Raw genomic sequence first — 18675 nt, 5'->3', positions numbered from 1 at the left:
GACCCTCTGACCGTTTCTCCAGGGCTCATAAGAAAATTCACAAAGCCCCCCAAAAAAAAAAATATATATATATATATATATATACACTACTCAAAAAAATAAAGGGAACACTCAAATAACAGAATATAACTCCAAGTACATCAAACTTCTGTGAATCAAACTGTCCACTTAGGAAGCAACACTGATTGACAATCAATTTCACATGCTGTTGTGCAAATGGAATAGACAATAGATGGAAATTATTGGCAATTATCAAGACACCCTCAATAAAGGAGTGGATCTGCAGGTGGGGACCACAGACCACACCTCAGCACCAATGCTTTCTGGCTGATGTTTTGGTCACTTTTGAATGTTGGTTGTGCTTTCACACTCCTGGTAGCATGACACGGACTCTACAACCCACAGAAGTTGCTCAGGTAGTACAGCTCATCCAGGATGGCACATCAATGCGAGCTGTGGCAAGAAGGTTTGCTGTGTCTGTCAGCGTAGTGTCCAGAGGCTGGAGGCGCTACTAGGAGACAGGCCAATACACCAGGAGACGTGGAGGGGGCCGTAGGTGGGCAACAACCCAGCAGCAGGACTGCTACCTCTGCCTTTGTGCAAGAAGGAACAGGAGGAGCACTGCTAGAGGCTTGCAAAATGACCTCCAGCCGTCCACAAATATGCATGTGTCTGCACAAACGGTTAGAAACCGACTCCATGAGGGTGGTATGAGGGCCTGATGTCCACAGATGGGGATTGTGCTCACAGCCCAACACCATGCAGGACGCTTGGCATTTGCCACAGAACACCAGGATTGGCAAAGTCACCACTGGCGCCCTGTGCTCTTCACAGATATAAGCAGGTTCACACTGAGCACATGTGACAGACGTGACAGAGTCTGGAGACGCCGTGGAGAGGGATCTGCTGCCTGCAACATCCTTCAGCATGACCGGTTTGGCAGTGGGTCAGTAATGGTGTGGGGTGGCATTTCTTTGGAGGGCTGCACAGCCCTCCATGTGCTCGCCAGAGGTAGCCTGACTGCCATTAGGTATTGAGATGAGATCCTCACACCCCTTGTGAGACCATATGCTGGTGCAGTTGGCCCTGGGTTCCTCCTAATGCAGGACAATGCCAGACGTCATGTGGCTGGAGGGTGTCAGCAGTTCCTGCAAGATGAGGGCATTGAAGCTATGGACTGGCCCGCCTGTTCCCCAGACCTGAATCTGATTGAGCACATCTGGGACATCATGTCTCGCTCCATCCACCAACGTCACGTTGCACCACAGACTGTCCAGGAGTTGGCGGATGCTTTAGTCCAGGTCTGGGAGGAGATCCCACAGGAGACCATCCACAACCTCATCAGGAGCATGCCCAGGCGTTGTAGGGAGGTCATACAGGCACGTGGAGGCCACACACAATACTGAGCCTATTTTGACTTGTTTTAAGGACATTACATCAAAGTTGGATCAGCCTGTAGTGTGTTTTTCCACTTTAATTTTGGGGGTGACTCCAAATCCAGGCATCCATTGGTTAATAAATTTGATTTCCATTGATGATTTTTGTGTGATTTTGTTGTCAGCACATTCAACTTTGTACAGAACAAAGTATTCAATGAGAATATTTCATTCATTCAAATCTAGGATGTGTTATTTGAGTGTTCCCTTTATTTTTTTTCAGCAGTATATATACATATACACATATATATACATAATTATACATATACCTTGAGCATGTGTTTCATACTCTGCAGATATTCAACCCATTCAATCAAGTTTAGTGGAAACAGAAATGGAGGTTTCTCTTAGCACAATGAGGGCACAGAGAAGAGAAGGGGACCCTCTGGGTGACCAGGTTATAAAAAGAACACTACCTAAAGTACTGGGTGAATATGGCTAACGATGGTACTGCTGGACAATAGACAGCAAGGTTTCCTGTAACACTAATTATGTGAGCGTACAAAAGTAATATTGCACAAAGTTGCTTCACTTACTTTTATTTTATTTTTCCAATTTTTGCAGAGTGTAGGTATTCTTATATACAGCATTTCTATAGATAGGTAGTAATTAGGATATACTTTATCTGAGTTTGCAACTGTTATGGTTATGGTTGATTTGCTTAGAAATCAAGATGGGTTCAACAGGTCACAATGGTGCAGATCTGACTGTGCGGGGTTGGATCTGCCCTGATTGAAACCTCTCATGTATGAGTCAGACCTTCCCATCTGCACATCTGAGCCCTGTTGGCATCGCACTATATAGATCATTGTGGCTGTTACTGTAATAGTATGACACAATTCTATTCATTTAACATACAGAATCCGGTCAGAGGCATAAAGATATATCCTAAAATCTGACCTATAATAATCCATACTCATTAATATATTTATGGTACCATATATATAATCAGTTATAAAAAGACTGAATTATTAAAAAAAAAACATTTATATGACATATTGTATCCAGGTTTGCTTTCTTCCAAAAACAACACCACACCTGTCTATGGGTCATGTCAGGTATTGCAGTTCAGCACTATTGAAATGAATGGGGATGAATTGCAATACCGCATGATACCTGCTGTTTTTGGAAGAATGACAATGACTTGTGAATGTTAACTCATTGTGCACAGTGTATTTTATGCCAGCTAGGGATGATGAAATAGTAAGTATGCCCTATGAGGGTACATTCACACGTACATATCCACGGTAGACCACCCACATAGGAAATTCTGCAACAAAATCTGTAGCAGTAAATATTGCAGCAAGAAATGGTGCAGGTAAGCTGCACTTTCACCTTTTGCATTAGAAATTGTGAAGTACGCACTGATATTTGCAGCATAAATTGACGTCCTGTGGATATTAAATCTGCAGCACCTGTCAATTTAAACTGGACCTAAAAATACATTCAGTCATAAAATGTATTTTGCAAAGTTTGTTGCATTTTCAACTTGTGGGAAAGTACCCTGAAAATGAATGGTGATTTAACTGCATCAAAGCCTTAGCCATGTGCAATCCATCCTTTACTATAGGACTACCCGACCACTTGTGTTGCGCAATATTGAGATATCGGTGTTGCTTTGCAAAATTGCATCTAATAATTTTCTATGGTGTCACATTGTGACCTGCCACGACTGCGAAACAGAGTCGCAAATGTTTCTAAATGTGTTGGATTAATGGCCGTAAAGTAGCATGTTACTCACGTGCCATAGACTTCAATGCAAGTCAGGTGAAATTGCAACTTTTACGTAACTTTTTTACAATTTGGCTGTTTTCTTACAGCAATATCACAAGTCTTATAGAATCGCACGACAGAAAGATGCATAGAAGATGCTAAAAGGTTTTTGGTCTCGCAATTTGTCTTGCTCTCCGGTGACAGGTCGCAATGTAGGTCCAGCCTTAGGCTACAGTCACACGACTGATTTTCTCTCATTTGTGAAAATCTGGCCGCTTGTGCTAATCACAGCCTGATCAGAGTTTGATCATAGTATGATCCTATTTTCTCGGAAATGGAGAATAAAAAAAAAATAAATTTCCATCTTCTCCATTCTGTCAGTCTATGAAAATCAGACTGCACTCAGATGTCATCCGAGACCTGACCAATTTTTACCACGGACCCCTAGACATGAATGGCTGAGTGCGATCCTATAATGAGATGCCACTTGTGCATTAATAAAAATGGTAATACATTTGTAAGGCCTAGTTCCAGTAAGTTAGTATAGGGAGTACAATTGGGGGAGAAAGGTTGAACTTCATGGACCTAGGTCTTTATTCAACCTACGTTACTATGTATGAAACGTTTTTTTTCTTTGGACCAACTTGATATGATCACATATCTAAATGACTCCAGTATGAATTTACTTCACACTGAGATATACTATAGGGTGTATGGTGTGGAGCCTATCTGGCATCTTGGGTTTGTATTAGGGAGCTGTAATCACTCCATGTTCCACCACCAAATAGTGCACAAAGCTTCAAGGGGAGAAATCTCCATAAGGCTATGTTCACACGTTGCATTTTTGCTGCATTTTTTAACTGCAAATTTTAAGCTGCGTTTTACAGTACCAGCAAAAGCTATGATATTTTAGAAATCTCATGCACACAGATTGTTTTGTTTTTTTTCCCCTGACTGATTTGGAAAACTGTTGCATTTTTGAAAACTGCAGCATGTCACTTCTTTCAGCGTTTTTTCATCTATAGAAAGCAATGGGTAGTGCAAAAATGCAGAAAAACCTGATACATGCGTTTTTTGCTCCATTTTTTGTTTGGTTTTTGGTGCCAAAATCTTACGGAAGTTGTATCATGTTGTTTTTTTTTTTGGGGGGGGGGGGGGGGGGCACTAAACTTTATCAGCATGCACAAGAAACAAAAAACGCAGCAAATACAAAGCAAAAAAAAAACAAAAAAACAGCAAAACCTTCTTTTTGCAAGCAGCTTCTTTATTGCCAAGACAGCTCTTTTTGCCTGCAGAAAAAAATGAGGCAAAAACACAAGGTGTGAACATACCCTTATGCGTTAAATAATGTCTATGCTATATAAGCTTCTATGGGTGCCATATACTTGCTCCATACAACTCAAATTCTAAAACTGGGTTTGCATTAGTTGATTTTTTTTATTATTATTTTTTTTACAATTCATCCTAAAATGAAAATAAATTATTATTACTATTAATTATTATTATTATTATTATTTATTATCAGCAGCAGCTATATAGCAATTATTTTATGTTAATAGTGTTTAGGTAGCAGTGCAATGGTGATAAATGAAAGTATTAATATTACATTAGTAACTATTATATGCTATTAAAATAATAATAATAAGGTAAAGCAGTGATGACTTGTGAAGATTGTTATACACACAAGCTCATTAACACTAGCATGGCCACAATAATGACTGCTGTGCAGCAGTTCTATAGTAGCAGTTGGATATTGGACAGAGCATTGCACTGATACACAGACCTCAGATGTCGGCTCCATCCAGGACATAGAGTCCTGTGCACATGTGTAAGTTATTGCAGGATGTCTCCAGGCCACAGAGCAGTGTGTGTGTGATAAGTGGTGGTGCCCAGCCCGCAGATGGCACAGGGTGATAGGTGCCGCCTGGTGAGTGCAGCCTGGCCCGGATCAGCACATTATGAATCAGGTTTCTGCAGGCGATTAAAGGAGCTGATTGGGGAAATGAGAGGCGCAGTGATGTCTTGTGATAAAGGTGAGGAGCTGTATCTGCTGTCCCTGCCCTGTGCAGACAGCACCAGACTGCCAGCAGCCCCTGGATCCGATGTCTCCCCTGGCATCTGCTCCACCAACTTTCCAGGCTCAGCTCTATTACTCAGGACAGGGGCACAGAAATACAGGACATATGATGAGGACTGGCTCATTATACTGCAGACTTGTGTCCTGTTTATGTGTACAGGGGATAATAAAATGTCAACATAGTGTCTAAATATAATGGTCCATGTACATAGTGTATCGCACACTTTCTGTTGATAAACTGTATTATCCGTATTCATTTTCTTCCATGTCTGTAGTCCAAAATATCCATACCTATCAATCTATCTAGATGACATGTCTATCCATGTTTTACTACCTAGTCATGAAATCCATTATCTAGCTACAGACAGCAATAGAAAATGCATCAACCTCTATATATCCATCGGTGTATTCATTTATCTATCTATCTATCTATCTATCTATCTATCTATCTATCTATCTATCCTTTTTTTCTCATTTATGTGTCAGAATCTACATGTAGTATATGTGTATATTTGTCTCTCCATGTTTGTTAACTAACCATTAAATTATCTGTCTAGTAAAGAGCAATAGTACAATAAACTGACCTGCAATACTAACTAAATAAATATCTATCTATCCAGATAAAAAAAATAAAAACTGGAGGCATCACACCAAAAGAGTGTACAAAATTTGATTATTTATAAGCCCATTGTGGAGGCGTTTCGGTTCCAATATGTGAACCTCTTTAAAGAAAAAAATAACGGTTCACATATTGGAACCGAAACGTCTCCACAATGGGCTTATAAATAATCAACCTTTGTACACCCTTTTGGTGTGATGCCTCCAGTTTTTATTTTTATCTGAATGGTTTGGAATGTTCCAGGGAGGCTTTGCATCCTCATTTCTTGAAGGTACTGCTCTATTTTTCCAAATATATTATCTATCTATCTATCTATCTATCTATCTATCTATCTATCTATCTATCTATCTATCTATCTATCAATATTTACATAGATTTATATACTATATGTAGATATACACCTCTCTCTCTCTCTATATATATAATAAATTTATCTATCTATATGTACTGTATATCTATCTATATATATCACATACAGGTCGGGGTTTATAGGTCACCCTACTGTCAGTGGTGCAGCTGAAGTTTCGGTGTCTGGTGGGCACTTGGGGGTGTAATCTAGTTAGTGCACTGCTGTTTTCTTAGGAAGTCGTTGTGTATTGCTCCACATATAACACAGCTCCTTACACAAGTACTCTTATCTGTCAGTCTTGTGCCTCTGCTGCTGTCCAACCTCTTGCTCAAGAGGCTGTCACCAGGCTGCCTCCTCCTGATGAAAGATACAGGCTGGGATTGAGTAACACCCTGTCAATCATTCTGAGCTTGGTTGGTTTGATTTCCCAGGTGGACAGTGAGGAATCTATAAGAAACAAAACTGAAGACCCCCCTCCCCTTGACTGGAGGATCAGAGGAGGATGTCACTGCTCGGCCACCTGTCTGAATGCCACCTGGTGAATACAGCCGACAATCAGCCCTGAAGCTGCAGTCCCCTAGCGCAGCCCCTCACTTGTGTGTGATCACGCCCATAGCCTCTACCTCTCCCTCCCCAAGTGCTGTCTCCTCCTAACCAATGGCCAATGTCATATTTGTGACCAGATAAGAGGTCTGCAGATATAGAGGCAGCCACCACTGGGGCAACTTATTGTGACTACTGCTGGACATAGGACAGAGACCTGCAGCAATGCCCAGGTCATTCTTGGTCAAGAGCAAGAAGGCTCACAGCTACCACCAGCCCAGGGCAACTGATGGGGAGGACTACAGCCTGCAGCAGGAGGCTCTCCTGGCCCATATATGTGCAGGTAAGAGAACACATAACATGCAAAAAATATATTGCTGTATAGATGAGATATAATCTGTTCTAATACACATTCTAGTACAATGTTCTATAAAATGCAGCACAATTTAATGTATGGAAAATCGGTTTTGTGTAGATCACTTGTACCAATGTGTCAAAGAACTGGACATGGAGGATCAGAGCAAATATTCACATTTGTTTTATCCATTGGATATTATCCAGTTTATCTTCTGTGATGATGAGATATTGGATGTATTCTTTCATTCCTAATCACTTCCGATGTCTCAGCACAAATTCTCCGTTAATAGATGAATGTTTCCTATTGGATCCGCCATAATCTGGGCATTTGGCATATTTGTGTCCCCAGAGTTCAGCAGCCCCCTAATTATACAGTTACACCTGGCAGATACCTCACCCTCTGTCTGCGAATATAAGGAGAATAACAAATCTATCAACAAATATAATAAATACATCAAAAAGAACAAATATATCAGGTCCGATGTAATGTTTGATAAAACACAGTCACATTTGTATCTAGATATTATGACATAGATAATACATTGTCTCTATTGTGTAAAGTATCATCGTATTTTTATAGTTTTGTATTAATTGTGTTTTATAGTGTTATATAGTTTACTAATTATATTACTGTTTAAATAGTGTAAGATTGTATGATACTGTATTGCATGTCACAGAATAGAATTGTATTACATGTAGCATTGCAGTGAGCATGACCACATAACCATGGATAGATATATAGTATGTATAGTAGTCAGTAGTCAGTTGTATACTATATATATATATATATATATATATATATATATATATATATATATAGGGGTATTGTGCATTATTGAATTCCACAGTATATTATATTTATAGCATAATATTTAATTGTATTTACTCTTCATCATACAGAAAGTAAAGATGTCCCTCCAGTTGAGGGCAGTGTGTCCCCTGTGTCCTGTCACCTAGGGGAGGCAGGAGATGTGTCCTCCTCAGCTTCTCCCCCAAGCAGTGCAGGGAGCCTCTGTGATACCACAGCCTCTGAGTGTGAGGACTTCTGGAGACCTCCTTCTCCCTCTGCTTCTCCAGGTAATGGTAATGATGATGACTTATTTTGGTGTATTGTTATTTTTTTTTTCTATAAAAGATGATTGGATAGCTATTGATGTATATGGATTATATAGATATGAGCCCTAGATATTTCTAGATAAGAAAGATATAAATAGATAAATAAAGAAAAAAAAGAGGCAGTACTGAAAAAATGGGCTTGAGAAAGATTCTGTGAGGCAACCATTACATCCCCCCATTAGTCAGCCTAATAGAGAGTTCACCTTTCAGCACAAAACATTTTTTTGGAGTGCTGCCTCTTTTTTTTCTCTATTATATTATAAGAATATTCAGTACATGTAGTTGAGGCTTGGCACCCTTAAATGGATTAACCTAGTGCTGCTTCATTAAATAGATGATAGATAGATAGATAAGGACAAGCGATAAGCAATGGATAAATAATAATATCATCACTATCATGTCTAGCTGGATAAAAGCACAATTACCTCTCAGTCATAGCTCAGTTTTCTTGGTCCTGATTCATGGCAAATCTACATATGGAGACTTGTTGGTAAACGTATGAGAACAGGACACATATAAAAAAACAACATCAGCTATTATTCATTAATTTGCATGTTTCTGAGAATCTCAGCATTATGGAAACATACTATGAATTTTCTAGATATGTTTTAAAAGTATAAATTACCTGTTCCAAGAAGAAAAAAAACGAAATCTCTTATTAGTGTCCAGCTGATGATGATCTCAGGTCTCAATGTGCTATTTCTATAAGCTGCTAGTATGCTGGATAGTTAGATGTGCTCCATTGCAGCCACTGTAATTATTTCCATACCCAAATCAATTTTTAGATATTCACAATTATGTCATTTTTTTGTCCTTCGATACTATAATTATATTCACAAGTGGGTATTGTAATTTACACGTCTGTAATAATCGTTCTTCACCAGCAATGATTATTTGTTCTGATAAATGAAGGAATGTCTGATGTTTGTCCCCAGCCAGAATCCAGGAGATGAATAATGAGCTCTGTGTCGCACTAAGCAGATGCGACAATCGCAGCCACTGATCGCACATCCCGCTGCGCTTTCTGCTTCTCTGCCTTTACATTTCTTATGCATCATAGTCCACTTTGCTAGAACGTGGCAATCAATAGGTTAACCCTTAGCATCATAAAATGACGTCATATGTATGAGATGTTACAGGCAGGGTAGCTCCATACACTCTGGGATTTCTAAGGGGTTTGTCATTATAGAAGAAACTTCTCAATAACTCCATATGAATATATAGATTAATGAAGGTAATATGTCCTTTTCATCTATCATCATGTTTTATACCTTATTCAACTTTACAGTTTTATTTGGTTCTTAGATTTAATCTTTATATTTTTTTCCCACTTCTAAAGGCATATAATGATTAGTCTATCTGTATAATCCACAAATACCAGGTATCCATCCCCCTTTGTATAAAATCTAGTATTTTTTCTTTTCACTGATTCACTGTGGTGATGATCATCCACCAAGCAAAATCTGCAACTATTTCACTCTCAGCATCATAAATTAATAGACTTTTGAGCAGCTAAAATCTGTCCCAATGTATTTAGCACCCACCTAATAATATGTGCACCCTTCTATACATCACATCAGGACTCCTAAAAACTAACCTCCTTCTGCTCCACCTAGAATACAATATAGCATTTAATTAGAGGATGGGTTAGGATTTATATTGAATTGGTACATTTCAGAATGCAGAAAACAAAATGGCAAGATTTTTGTTTCTAGTTAACACTAGAAATGGAATTTAAATAGTGAAACAATTGTCACCTTTGCAAGTGTAATGAATTTGGGGGGAATGAAAAACTTGTCATATTAAAGGTGAATTGAGGTGTATGTAGGTTGGGTAGCAATGATTTTTTTTTCTGATTTTAATTACTCTTCTGCATAGATTATCTAAACACACAGGATATTACTTCCCTTTTCATTTACATAATATTACTTCCACTTTCTTAAAAAAAAGTTGGGCAATATTGAGTTTTAGCACATATTTGGTTTTCTTGGTTCTTCAGCTATACAGAAGTAAAGTAACCCAAAACAGGTCTGAGGTTTTTTTTAGAAGCTAATTTATGATTTATGCAAACTATATACATAGTGAAAATCATGCAACTAAGATGAAAAAGTGTGGACCATTCTAGGGAAAAAAAATGATTATTTTATAAAAAAAATCTAAATTAAAATGTAATTTTTTTATCATTGCAATGAAAAAAAATTGAAAACCATTTGATAAGATTTTTAGAGAATTTTTGATCTGTATATTTTTATGTGTAGAAATAATTGAGCTAAGAAAAAAAAATTAAAGTCAGAATTGAATTTATTCACATTCATGTCTTTCATGTATGGAACAGAGAACTGTAGAAATTCTGCATGTTTGCATCAAAAATTCATCAACAATGTATCACAAATTAAAAGCAGTGCCTTTTGCACCAACAATTAAGTTATTTTTATGTTTTTTTGCTAAATCAACCAAAACTGATTTAGACAAGTGAGGCATAAAATGCTAACACATTTTAAGCAGTTTTCTGGGGTAGCTACATGAGCCAGATACATAGCATGAGTCTGTTCACACTGGAATTTATTTACCTATCCTTAGGACTCTTGATTCACGTTCTCATCAGTTTAAATTTGATAAATCAATACATTGTTATAAGACTGTGTTCACACTAGCATTTTTATTTCCATTATTCTGACCTGTCAGAAGAAAAGAAATACAGAAATAAAACCTTCAGTTTTAGGACCCATTGAAATGGGTTTTAAATTAAATAAATGTCATCCGTTTGCATTAGTTCCATTGACTGTCTTATTGGATGGTAAAAAGCAAATGGTTTGCAGAACTTTTTTTCCATAAACAAAATAAAACGAATTGCAGACAGATGGAATACTTCTGTTTTTTGGTTTTTTTTAAATACATTATAGTCTATGGAAACTGATTAGAATGAATGGTCATCCATTTTGCTTTCCATTTAAATGACCGATCATGCCCAGAATATTAGAGGTATTCAGGGACATCTCCTGTAGAAAGGGATCTGTTCAAAATGGAACAAAACTGGATATAAACGGATACTGAATGGAAACCAAAGTTTTTGGTTTTGTAACGGATCCATCAAACTAATCCGTTTAAAAAATAAAAAAAAGATTAGCTTCAGTTGCTTCCAATTTGGGATCCATTTCTATTCCGCCCGTTTGTATTTTCAACTGGATCCATTAAAAATGTATCCAAAACCGTAATATGAACTTGCCCTAAATCTACAAAAAAAAGCTCAGATGCTGATGAATTTCTGTTGCAGGTTTCATCCTGCAGCATTGATGAGATCTGCCACATTATCTTTTCCATAGTTTCTGTTTACGAAAAAACTAATTATTTTGGGAGAACAGCAAAGTGCAAGTTTCCATTTATACCAGTTTGTTTTGAGTCTGTATGGTATGATGTGCATTTTGCCTACATGTTTTCGCTTTGTGATTTTTCAGGGATGTTCTTTTCCATATGTTTCATAGAGTTCAATGAAGCACAGATTAGAGAACTATATTTGTAACATTAACATACTGAAAGAATAAATAATGTAATTTTTTTCCCCATTATGGATGTATCAATATAAAAAGTCACACTGAAATTTTGTTAAATTCTTCTGAACTTTAACACTGATTGTGCATTTATTAATGTGGAGAATATAAATCTACAATGCATGCAGCGTTCATATTCATGTTTAGTATTTTCTAAAGATAAAATTAGATTGTATATATGTAGAAAATGGTGATTTTTACTTTTATATGATTTTAATAATATTTTTTTTTTGACATTCATTTTTTAAAATTTATCCAATCAAAATATAAGATTTCATCAAGCAGATAATCTCACATTAATGCAACTTATACTTTATTAGTTTTGCTAACATTGTCATTCTCCTGCAGCTTCAGAAAGGTCTGCCTGCCCATCTTTGGAGGATTCTCCACCATTTTCACCCTCCTTCAAGCCATATATTTGGAGCAGCCTCGCAGGATCAGAACTACGGCAACTGGTGCACGACTACAGGCCCTCAGGACTGGAGAGAAGTTCCTCCATCAGTGTCTATGGTGACCGGGTGCCACCAACTCTGCCACCACCTTTGTACAGCTCGGACAGACGTGTACATGGACTCTATGGAGATTATGCACATGCGGTGTCCCGCTATGGTGACTCTCGTTCTACCCCTACACTTTTTGGAGAGAAGAATCAAGGGATCAAGGTGGAGTCTGATCTGCTGTGTACACGGCTGTTACTCAACACTGGCTCATACAAATGTCTCAAGTGTAGCAAGGTATGTGACACATCATGCCCAACACAATGTCAAAAAAATGTACATTTTATATATATATATATATATATACATATATATATATATATATATATATATATATGAGGTCCACTATATTTTTTTAACAGACTTTCATATTGAGAACCCTTCTGATCTGTCATTTTGGTAACAAGATTTCATGTGACTGTCCCTCTAGAATTTGCTTTTTGCACCCCCCAGGTCTTTTCCACACCCCATGGGCTAGAAGTACATGTCCGGAGATCTCACAGTGGCACAAGACCCTTTGCTTGTGAAATATGTGGAAAAACATTTGGCCATGCTGTCAGTTTGGAGCAACATAAGGCAGTTCACTCCCAGGTACTATGGGCAAAAAAATATCCTACCCAAAATGTCATGAGCACTCACATTTCCCATTCGTAGAGGCTAAAATTCACAATGCCTGTATGATATGTTAGAAGATGATTTAAGATGGTATTTTCCTTATTTTTAACCTAAATAATCCAATTGACTGGCCATATAAACATGTTTGTATTCATGGATTTTGTCTCTCTTCTCTTTAGGAAAGAAGTTTTGACTGTAAAATTTGCGGTAAAAGTTTTAAGAGGTCATCTACGCTCTCCACACACTTACTTATCCACTCGGACACAAGGCCGTACCCCTGCCAGTACTGTGGCAAGAGATTCCACCAGAAGTCAGATATGAAGAAGCACACCTTCATACACACAGGTGAGTGTCATCACACGCAATGGGGCTGAGGTTTATTTTTTAACAGCCTTAGGCTCGATTTTGAGCCATGGCGACTTGATGGATGAACAATCTGTAAGAAGATCGATGCAAGTCTAGATAGCTCCATCAGGGTCTTTTCCGCCATTATCATGATAGTATCAAGCCATCTGGTTGCTGGTCTTCCTCTTCGCCTTGTTCCTTCTATTCTTCGGACCATGATGTCCTTCTCCAGTGATTGCTCTTTTCGTACGATGTGTCCAAAGTAGGCAAGTCGTAGCTTGATGATCCTTGCTTCTAGTGACACGTCTGGCTTGATTTATTCCAAAATGTATTTGCTTGCTCTTCATGCCATCCATGGTATTGGTAACATCCATCTCCAGCACCTCATTTCGAAGGCGTCGATTCTTCTTCTGTCTTGTTTCTTTATCGTCCAAGTTTTGCATCCTTTGGGGCCGAGTTACTTATGTGTTTTCGCAGAGTTACTTATGTGTTTTTTCGGCTAGACCATGGTGCAAAATGTACTAAAACTTGGTGTATTTTGGAACACAATGGTGCATAAGATTTTACACCTAGTTATTATGTGTTTGGCTGTGTGCCCACTATGCGTTTTTTAAGCATTTCCACAGCGGCAATTCTGCTGCAGAAATGCTTAAAAAATGCTTGGTAGAAGGCCTGCCATGTCCCCCAATGATAATCCGCATGTACTGTGCACATGCTGCGGAACTTTCCACTGTGGATTATCATTGAAAAATACGCAACACTAGCAATTATTTTGCGGAAGTGCGGCGTTTCCACTGCCATTGACTTGCATTGGAACGCATGGAATCCACATCACTGGATCTGTACATGCGGATTCCATGCGTTTCAATGTGCGGATGGTACCCGGGTTTGGAGAAGAGGAGACTCTCCTCCGGACCCAGGTACCATAGTACCTGTAAAAAAAAGAATAAAATAAAAAATAAATATTATACTTACCTTCTGATGGCCCCCGGTCTCCTTGTCTCTGCTTTCCGGCAGCTTGCGGTAGACTAAAGGGACCTGCGGTGACGTCATTTAGTCATGTGACGGGTCACGCGACCGCTGACGTCGGCAGGTCCTTTAGTCTACCGCAAGCTGCCGGAAAGCAGAGACAAGGACACCGGGGGCCATCAGAAGGTAAATATAATATTTATTTTTTATTTTTTACCATTCTTTCGGTCACACTATATAAATCCATGCCTTTTGCATGGATTTATATAGTGTGACCAAGTCGTCAAGCACTTTCCAAGTGATGCTAAAATCGCTTGGAAAGCGCTTGACAACCCGCATGCGGAAATACATGTGAAGAACGCTTCACATCCGCATGTCCCTGGCAGGAAAACACATGTACAATCCGCATGTACAATCCGCATGCGTTTTTTTCTGCCAGGGAGATGCAGAAACACTCAGGAAAAAATCCTGAGCATTTCTGCATCGTGGCCACATATCCTTTTAGACACTTGGCCCATTCAACAAAGGGCATAGATTAGGGGAAAAGGGCACGGCATAAAAATGCGATGTGTGCAAAATGGCTCCAAAATGTAAAGTGGTATAAAGTGAGACAAAGGTATCTAAAGAGGCACCAAATGTACAAATCAGCATGAGTTAGGATTAGTTAATCTGCCTTAATATGTTCTCACATTTTACAAATCAGATTGATTAGTGAAGAATTGTAGCTAGGTTTTCCAGGGACAAAGATTCAGTTCACTGCTTTGGCCATAGAAAAGTGGCTTGTTGGTGCCACCTCCCGCACCAAGGCATATTCCCCAATTGCCGTCTCCCTCCAGCTATACCTCTAATTCATGGTTATTATGTCTGTAGAGTCTTTGCTTATTTTTTTATTCATCAAGGAGATGTAATAAGACCACAACCCCCATATATCTCATCAGGACTTATTATACAAGAATATGGATTCATATTCTGTAGTATTGAGAGAATTGGAGTATAGCTACAGCCCGGTTCTCACAGCTATATCCTTTCACTGAACACTTACAGAAACCTACGCTGTAGCCATACAGTTTATTTTATGCATCTGATGTCATCGTTAAATGGATGGTATTATTTAAGGGAATATAAATGAATATCTGATTCCACTTTCTGTTAGACAAATCACGAAAACTGATCTATGTCCTGTTTCTAAAACCGCCGATTATTTGTTATCAATGAAGTTTGTCATTTCTCTTGATGATTTAAGCCAGCGAGTCCGTCATCACAGAACTAACACGGGTCCACAAACAATAGCTGTGGAGAGATTTTTCTTCAATACCAGCATCTGTTTTATAAATGAATCCTGGACAAGCAATCAGTGTCGCTTTAATATGATCTGCCCTGTGTTTGCACAGTAAGAGTTTTCTATAGGATCCTCTTCAGCCCATTGTACACGTAGCCTTGACTATAAAGGCAACTGGAAATGACAGGTGATCAGGGATGACAATGAAAGCAGCCCTCCCCAATATCAATCTGTATCAATGCAAAGATAAATGCCTTAATGGCTAATATTATACTTTCTTATGAAGCACTAGAAGGGAAAAGAAACACATACATAGAATCATTATTATAGGGATTAAGTACTGTTGCCTAGCCTGAATATTAGTATTACAAAAGTGACACCTTAAAAGGAGTCTGTCAGCACAAAATGACTGTTCAAACCAAGCACAGTCGCTCATTGCACCCTTGACGTGGCTAAACAGTTCTGTGCACCTTCCCACCTACTTATTTTCCATCAATCTTTGCTCTTCTCTGGTTTATGTAAAGCCAGAGCTGTCAATCAAAGAAGAGGAGGATGTAAATGGAAAACAAGTAGATGGGAGATGCACTGAACTGTTTGGCCACACCAAGGATGCACGGAGCGCCTGTGCTTGGTTTGAACAGTCATTCTGTGCTGACTGGCTCCCTTTAATAGAAGTTAAAAATCAGAGAATTTCAGTTCAAGTATTCCTCTATTTATCTTTAGTAGCAGTTTTCTTGTGCTTAAACTGATGACATCTGATGTAAAAACTGCTTCAGTTGTCATCTGTTTTTGTTTTTTCTACTGTAAAAACATGGAGCCAGATTGAAAACCACAATGTACAGCATTTTTAGATCCAGCTCACTGATAGGGAACAATCCAATAGAAAACTGTACCCCCATCAGTTTTCCTGCGGCGTTTTTGTAGCATGCTGGATGGGAAAAAAAGCCAAACTGAGCACTCCAACATTTTGTTACTCATATAACATAATAAATTGAGTCACATTAATTAGAAAACAAACTAACACAAGTGAGGCCAAAATCTGATATGTGTTACTTTTATTAACAGTTTGCAACAATTTACTAATAAAAATAGAAACAAAAAGACTATTTTCCATATAACAGTGCAAATCGGATTGATACTGTATATATCTGTGCACTTTCGCAGTGCTTGTTGTAGTGTCCAATGCATTTTATATGACCAGATCCAGGTGCCAATAGCAGTACCAAGGGTCTTAGTTTGATGTTTAGTGGCTCCCATCGTAGAGTCAAGTATTAGTAATTCTTTGACAGCTCCCATGTCAATGGTACAAAAATGTATATACATCTGCCATCAGCAAGAAAAGGGTCCAAAAGGCACATGAGGCAACTGAGTTATTGGTTTAGGATTACCCCTGTATAACACACATAGCATAAGTCGTAAATAGCTGATGTATGAAGGTCCCATTTTTGGGACCTGTGCCTACCTCAAGAACAGTTCCCTATCTTAAGCTGCTGAGAATGGAGAGATAGCCACACAAACCCGGCCCTTTCCTTTCAATTCCAGAGGAGATCCAAATATTGGAGTGCTTTGCTTGCTTGTCAGTTTTTGGAACTCCTATATAAGTCAATGGAGAGAGTCACGCATGTGCTGCCACCTCTTTATTCCTGTTGGACCCATCTCAAGGTGTGGGTCAGGAGATGTGACCTGCATCTATCAGACATTAATGCCATATACTGTTGGATACATGTTTGCTAATCACTTAGTTTCATATCTTCCATCTCCTTATGTTGTAGGAGAAAAGCCTCACAAGTGTCAAGTCTGTGGTAAAGCATTCAGTCAGAGCTCTAATCTCATCACTCACAGTCGGAAACATACTGGCTTCAAGCCGTTTGGCTGTGACCTTTGTGGCAAGGGTTTTCAAAGGAAGGTGGATCTGAGAAGACATCGTGAAACACAGCATGGACTTAAGTGATCAAGAAATGAAAATGTCTCTTTGTTCCATAAAGGAAACCTATATCATTTCAGAACACTAGGTGAACATCAACCTTCAGATCTGTACTGTTGAGTCATTGACCACCAATGAGAGTGCAACGTGCAAAAAAATCTCACCTTAGAGTCAGTCTTCCATGAACAAGGTCACAAGCAAGTACCGAGGCCAAGAGTATGGTATGGTATACACTGATTTGTATTGCAGTTCTTGTGGATGGATATAGAGGAGAAGAATGGACTTCAGAATCCTGATCTTGAAGGACATCTTGTAATAGAAAACTAGGGTTACAACATCTAAACCCCTACTTAATAAAAGAAAAAGTATTTTGTGTGTTTATTTTTGTAACCTAAAATATACCAAGATTTTTGTTATCCAACTTTTTAGGGCAGGACATTGCAGAAATAATGTGAGGCCGGCTAATGGCAAATCACCCAACAAAAAGGGACTAGTTTCTAGGTGATCACCAGAAGTTCTTCTGATTCCTAGAGACTTGTTATTTGCCTTCTGGTCCAATGGTCTTCCTTCATCATTTCATTTTTTCCAGTTTCCAAGCGATGCAAACCAATATGATGATACAGGATGGAAAGCAATATTTGACATTCCCAATTAAAAGGGACATTTGTGTACATTTTTGTGGGACGTAAGCTAGATAGTGAATCAGATTGGTTTCTATACTCTTTGATTTAAACATTGAAGATGCTTGCCTTAAACGTAAAATATTCCCCCGTATCTCACTGTTAAAGCAGTTCCCGACAAATTTTGTCTGTAAATATATGATGGCCGCTGGTCATTCTAGAGTGTTATTTGTTTAATAATGTCTATTTATTGCAAAAATATGTTTTAAATTAATAAAAAAAAAAGTAATTTCTGAAATTGTGTTTTTGAGTTTTGTTTTTTATCTACCAGATAGAAGACAGATAAAAGAACGTTAATAAATTAAACATCAATGGATATTAGATATAGATCATATTCTAATGAATTATATATAATGATGGTGTATACAGTCCATTTCTGGACTATGTAAACATACACTGGGTACAGAAAGTATTCAGACCCCTTTTAAATTTTTCACTCTTTGTTTCATTGCAGCCATTTGGTAAATTCTAAAAAGTTCATTTTTTTTCTCATTAAAGTACACTCTGCACCCCATCTTGACTGAAAAAAAACAGAAATGTAGAAATTTTTGCAAATTTATTAAAAAAGAAAAACTGAAATATCACATGGTCATAAGTATTCAGACCCT

The 18675-nt window shown here is 38.3% G+C and overlaps 1 protein-coding gene across 2 annotated transcripts in view; it reads left to right on the top strand.

The window, feature by feature from the left end:
- Positions 1 to 18248, top strand: part of GFI1 (growth factor independent 1 transcriptional repressor) — a 42464-nt gene extending 24216 nt beyond the window's left edge. The window contains exons 2-7 of one of the 2 annotated variants that reach the window (XM_073642591.1): positions 6626 to 7080; positions 7995 to 8171; positions 12107 to 12492; positions 12709 to 12846; positions 13050 to 13215; positions 17236 to 18248. In XM_073642591.1, the coding sequence (XP_073498692.1) occupies positions 6963 to 7080; positions 7995 to 8171; positions 12107 to 12492; positions 12709 to 12846; positions 13050 to 13215; positions 17236 to 17414 (1164 nt within the window). In that variant the 5' untranslated portion in view covers positions 6626 to 6962 and the 3' untranslated portion in view covers positions 17415 to 18248. Of the gene's footprint in view, positions 1 to 6603; positions 7081 to 7994; positions 8172 to 12106; positions 12493 to 12708; positions 12847 to 13049; positions 13216 to 17235 lie in introns of those variants that run through there. The other variant, XM_073642592.1, reaches the window with a different exon arrangement.
- Positions 18249 to 18675: the final 427 nt, after the last annotated feature.

This window comes from Phyllobates terribilis, unplaced genomic scaffold (genome assembly GCF_046119375.1).
Source record: "Phyllobates terribilis strain yellow unplaced genomic scaffold, ASM4611937v1 Scaffold_8__6_contigs__length_399053987, whole genome shotgun sequence".
Lineage (NCBI taxonomy): Eukaryota > Metazoa > Chordata > Amphibia > Anura > Dendrobatidae > Phyllobates > Phyllobates terribilis.
The sequence above is the reverse complement of the archived record's forward strand: the minus strand, read 5'-3'. Positions and strand labels throughout refer to the sequence as shown.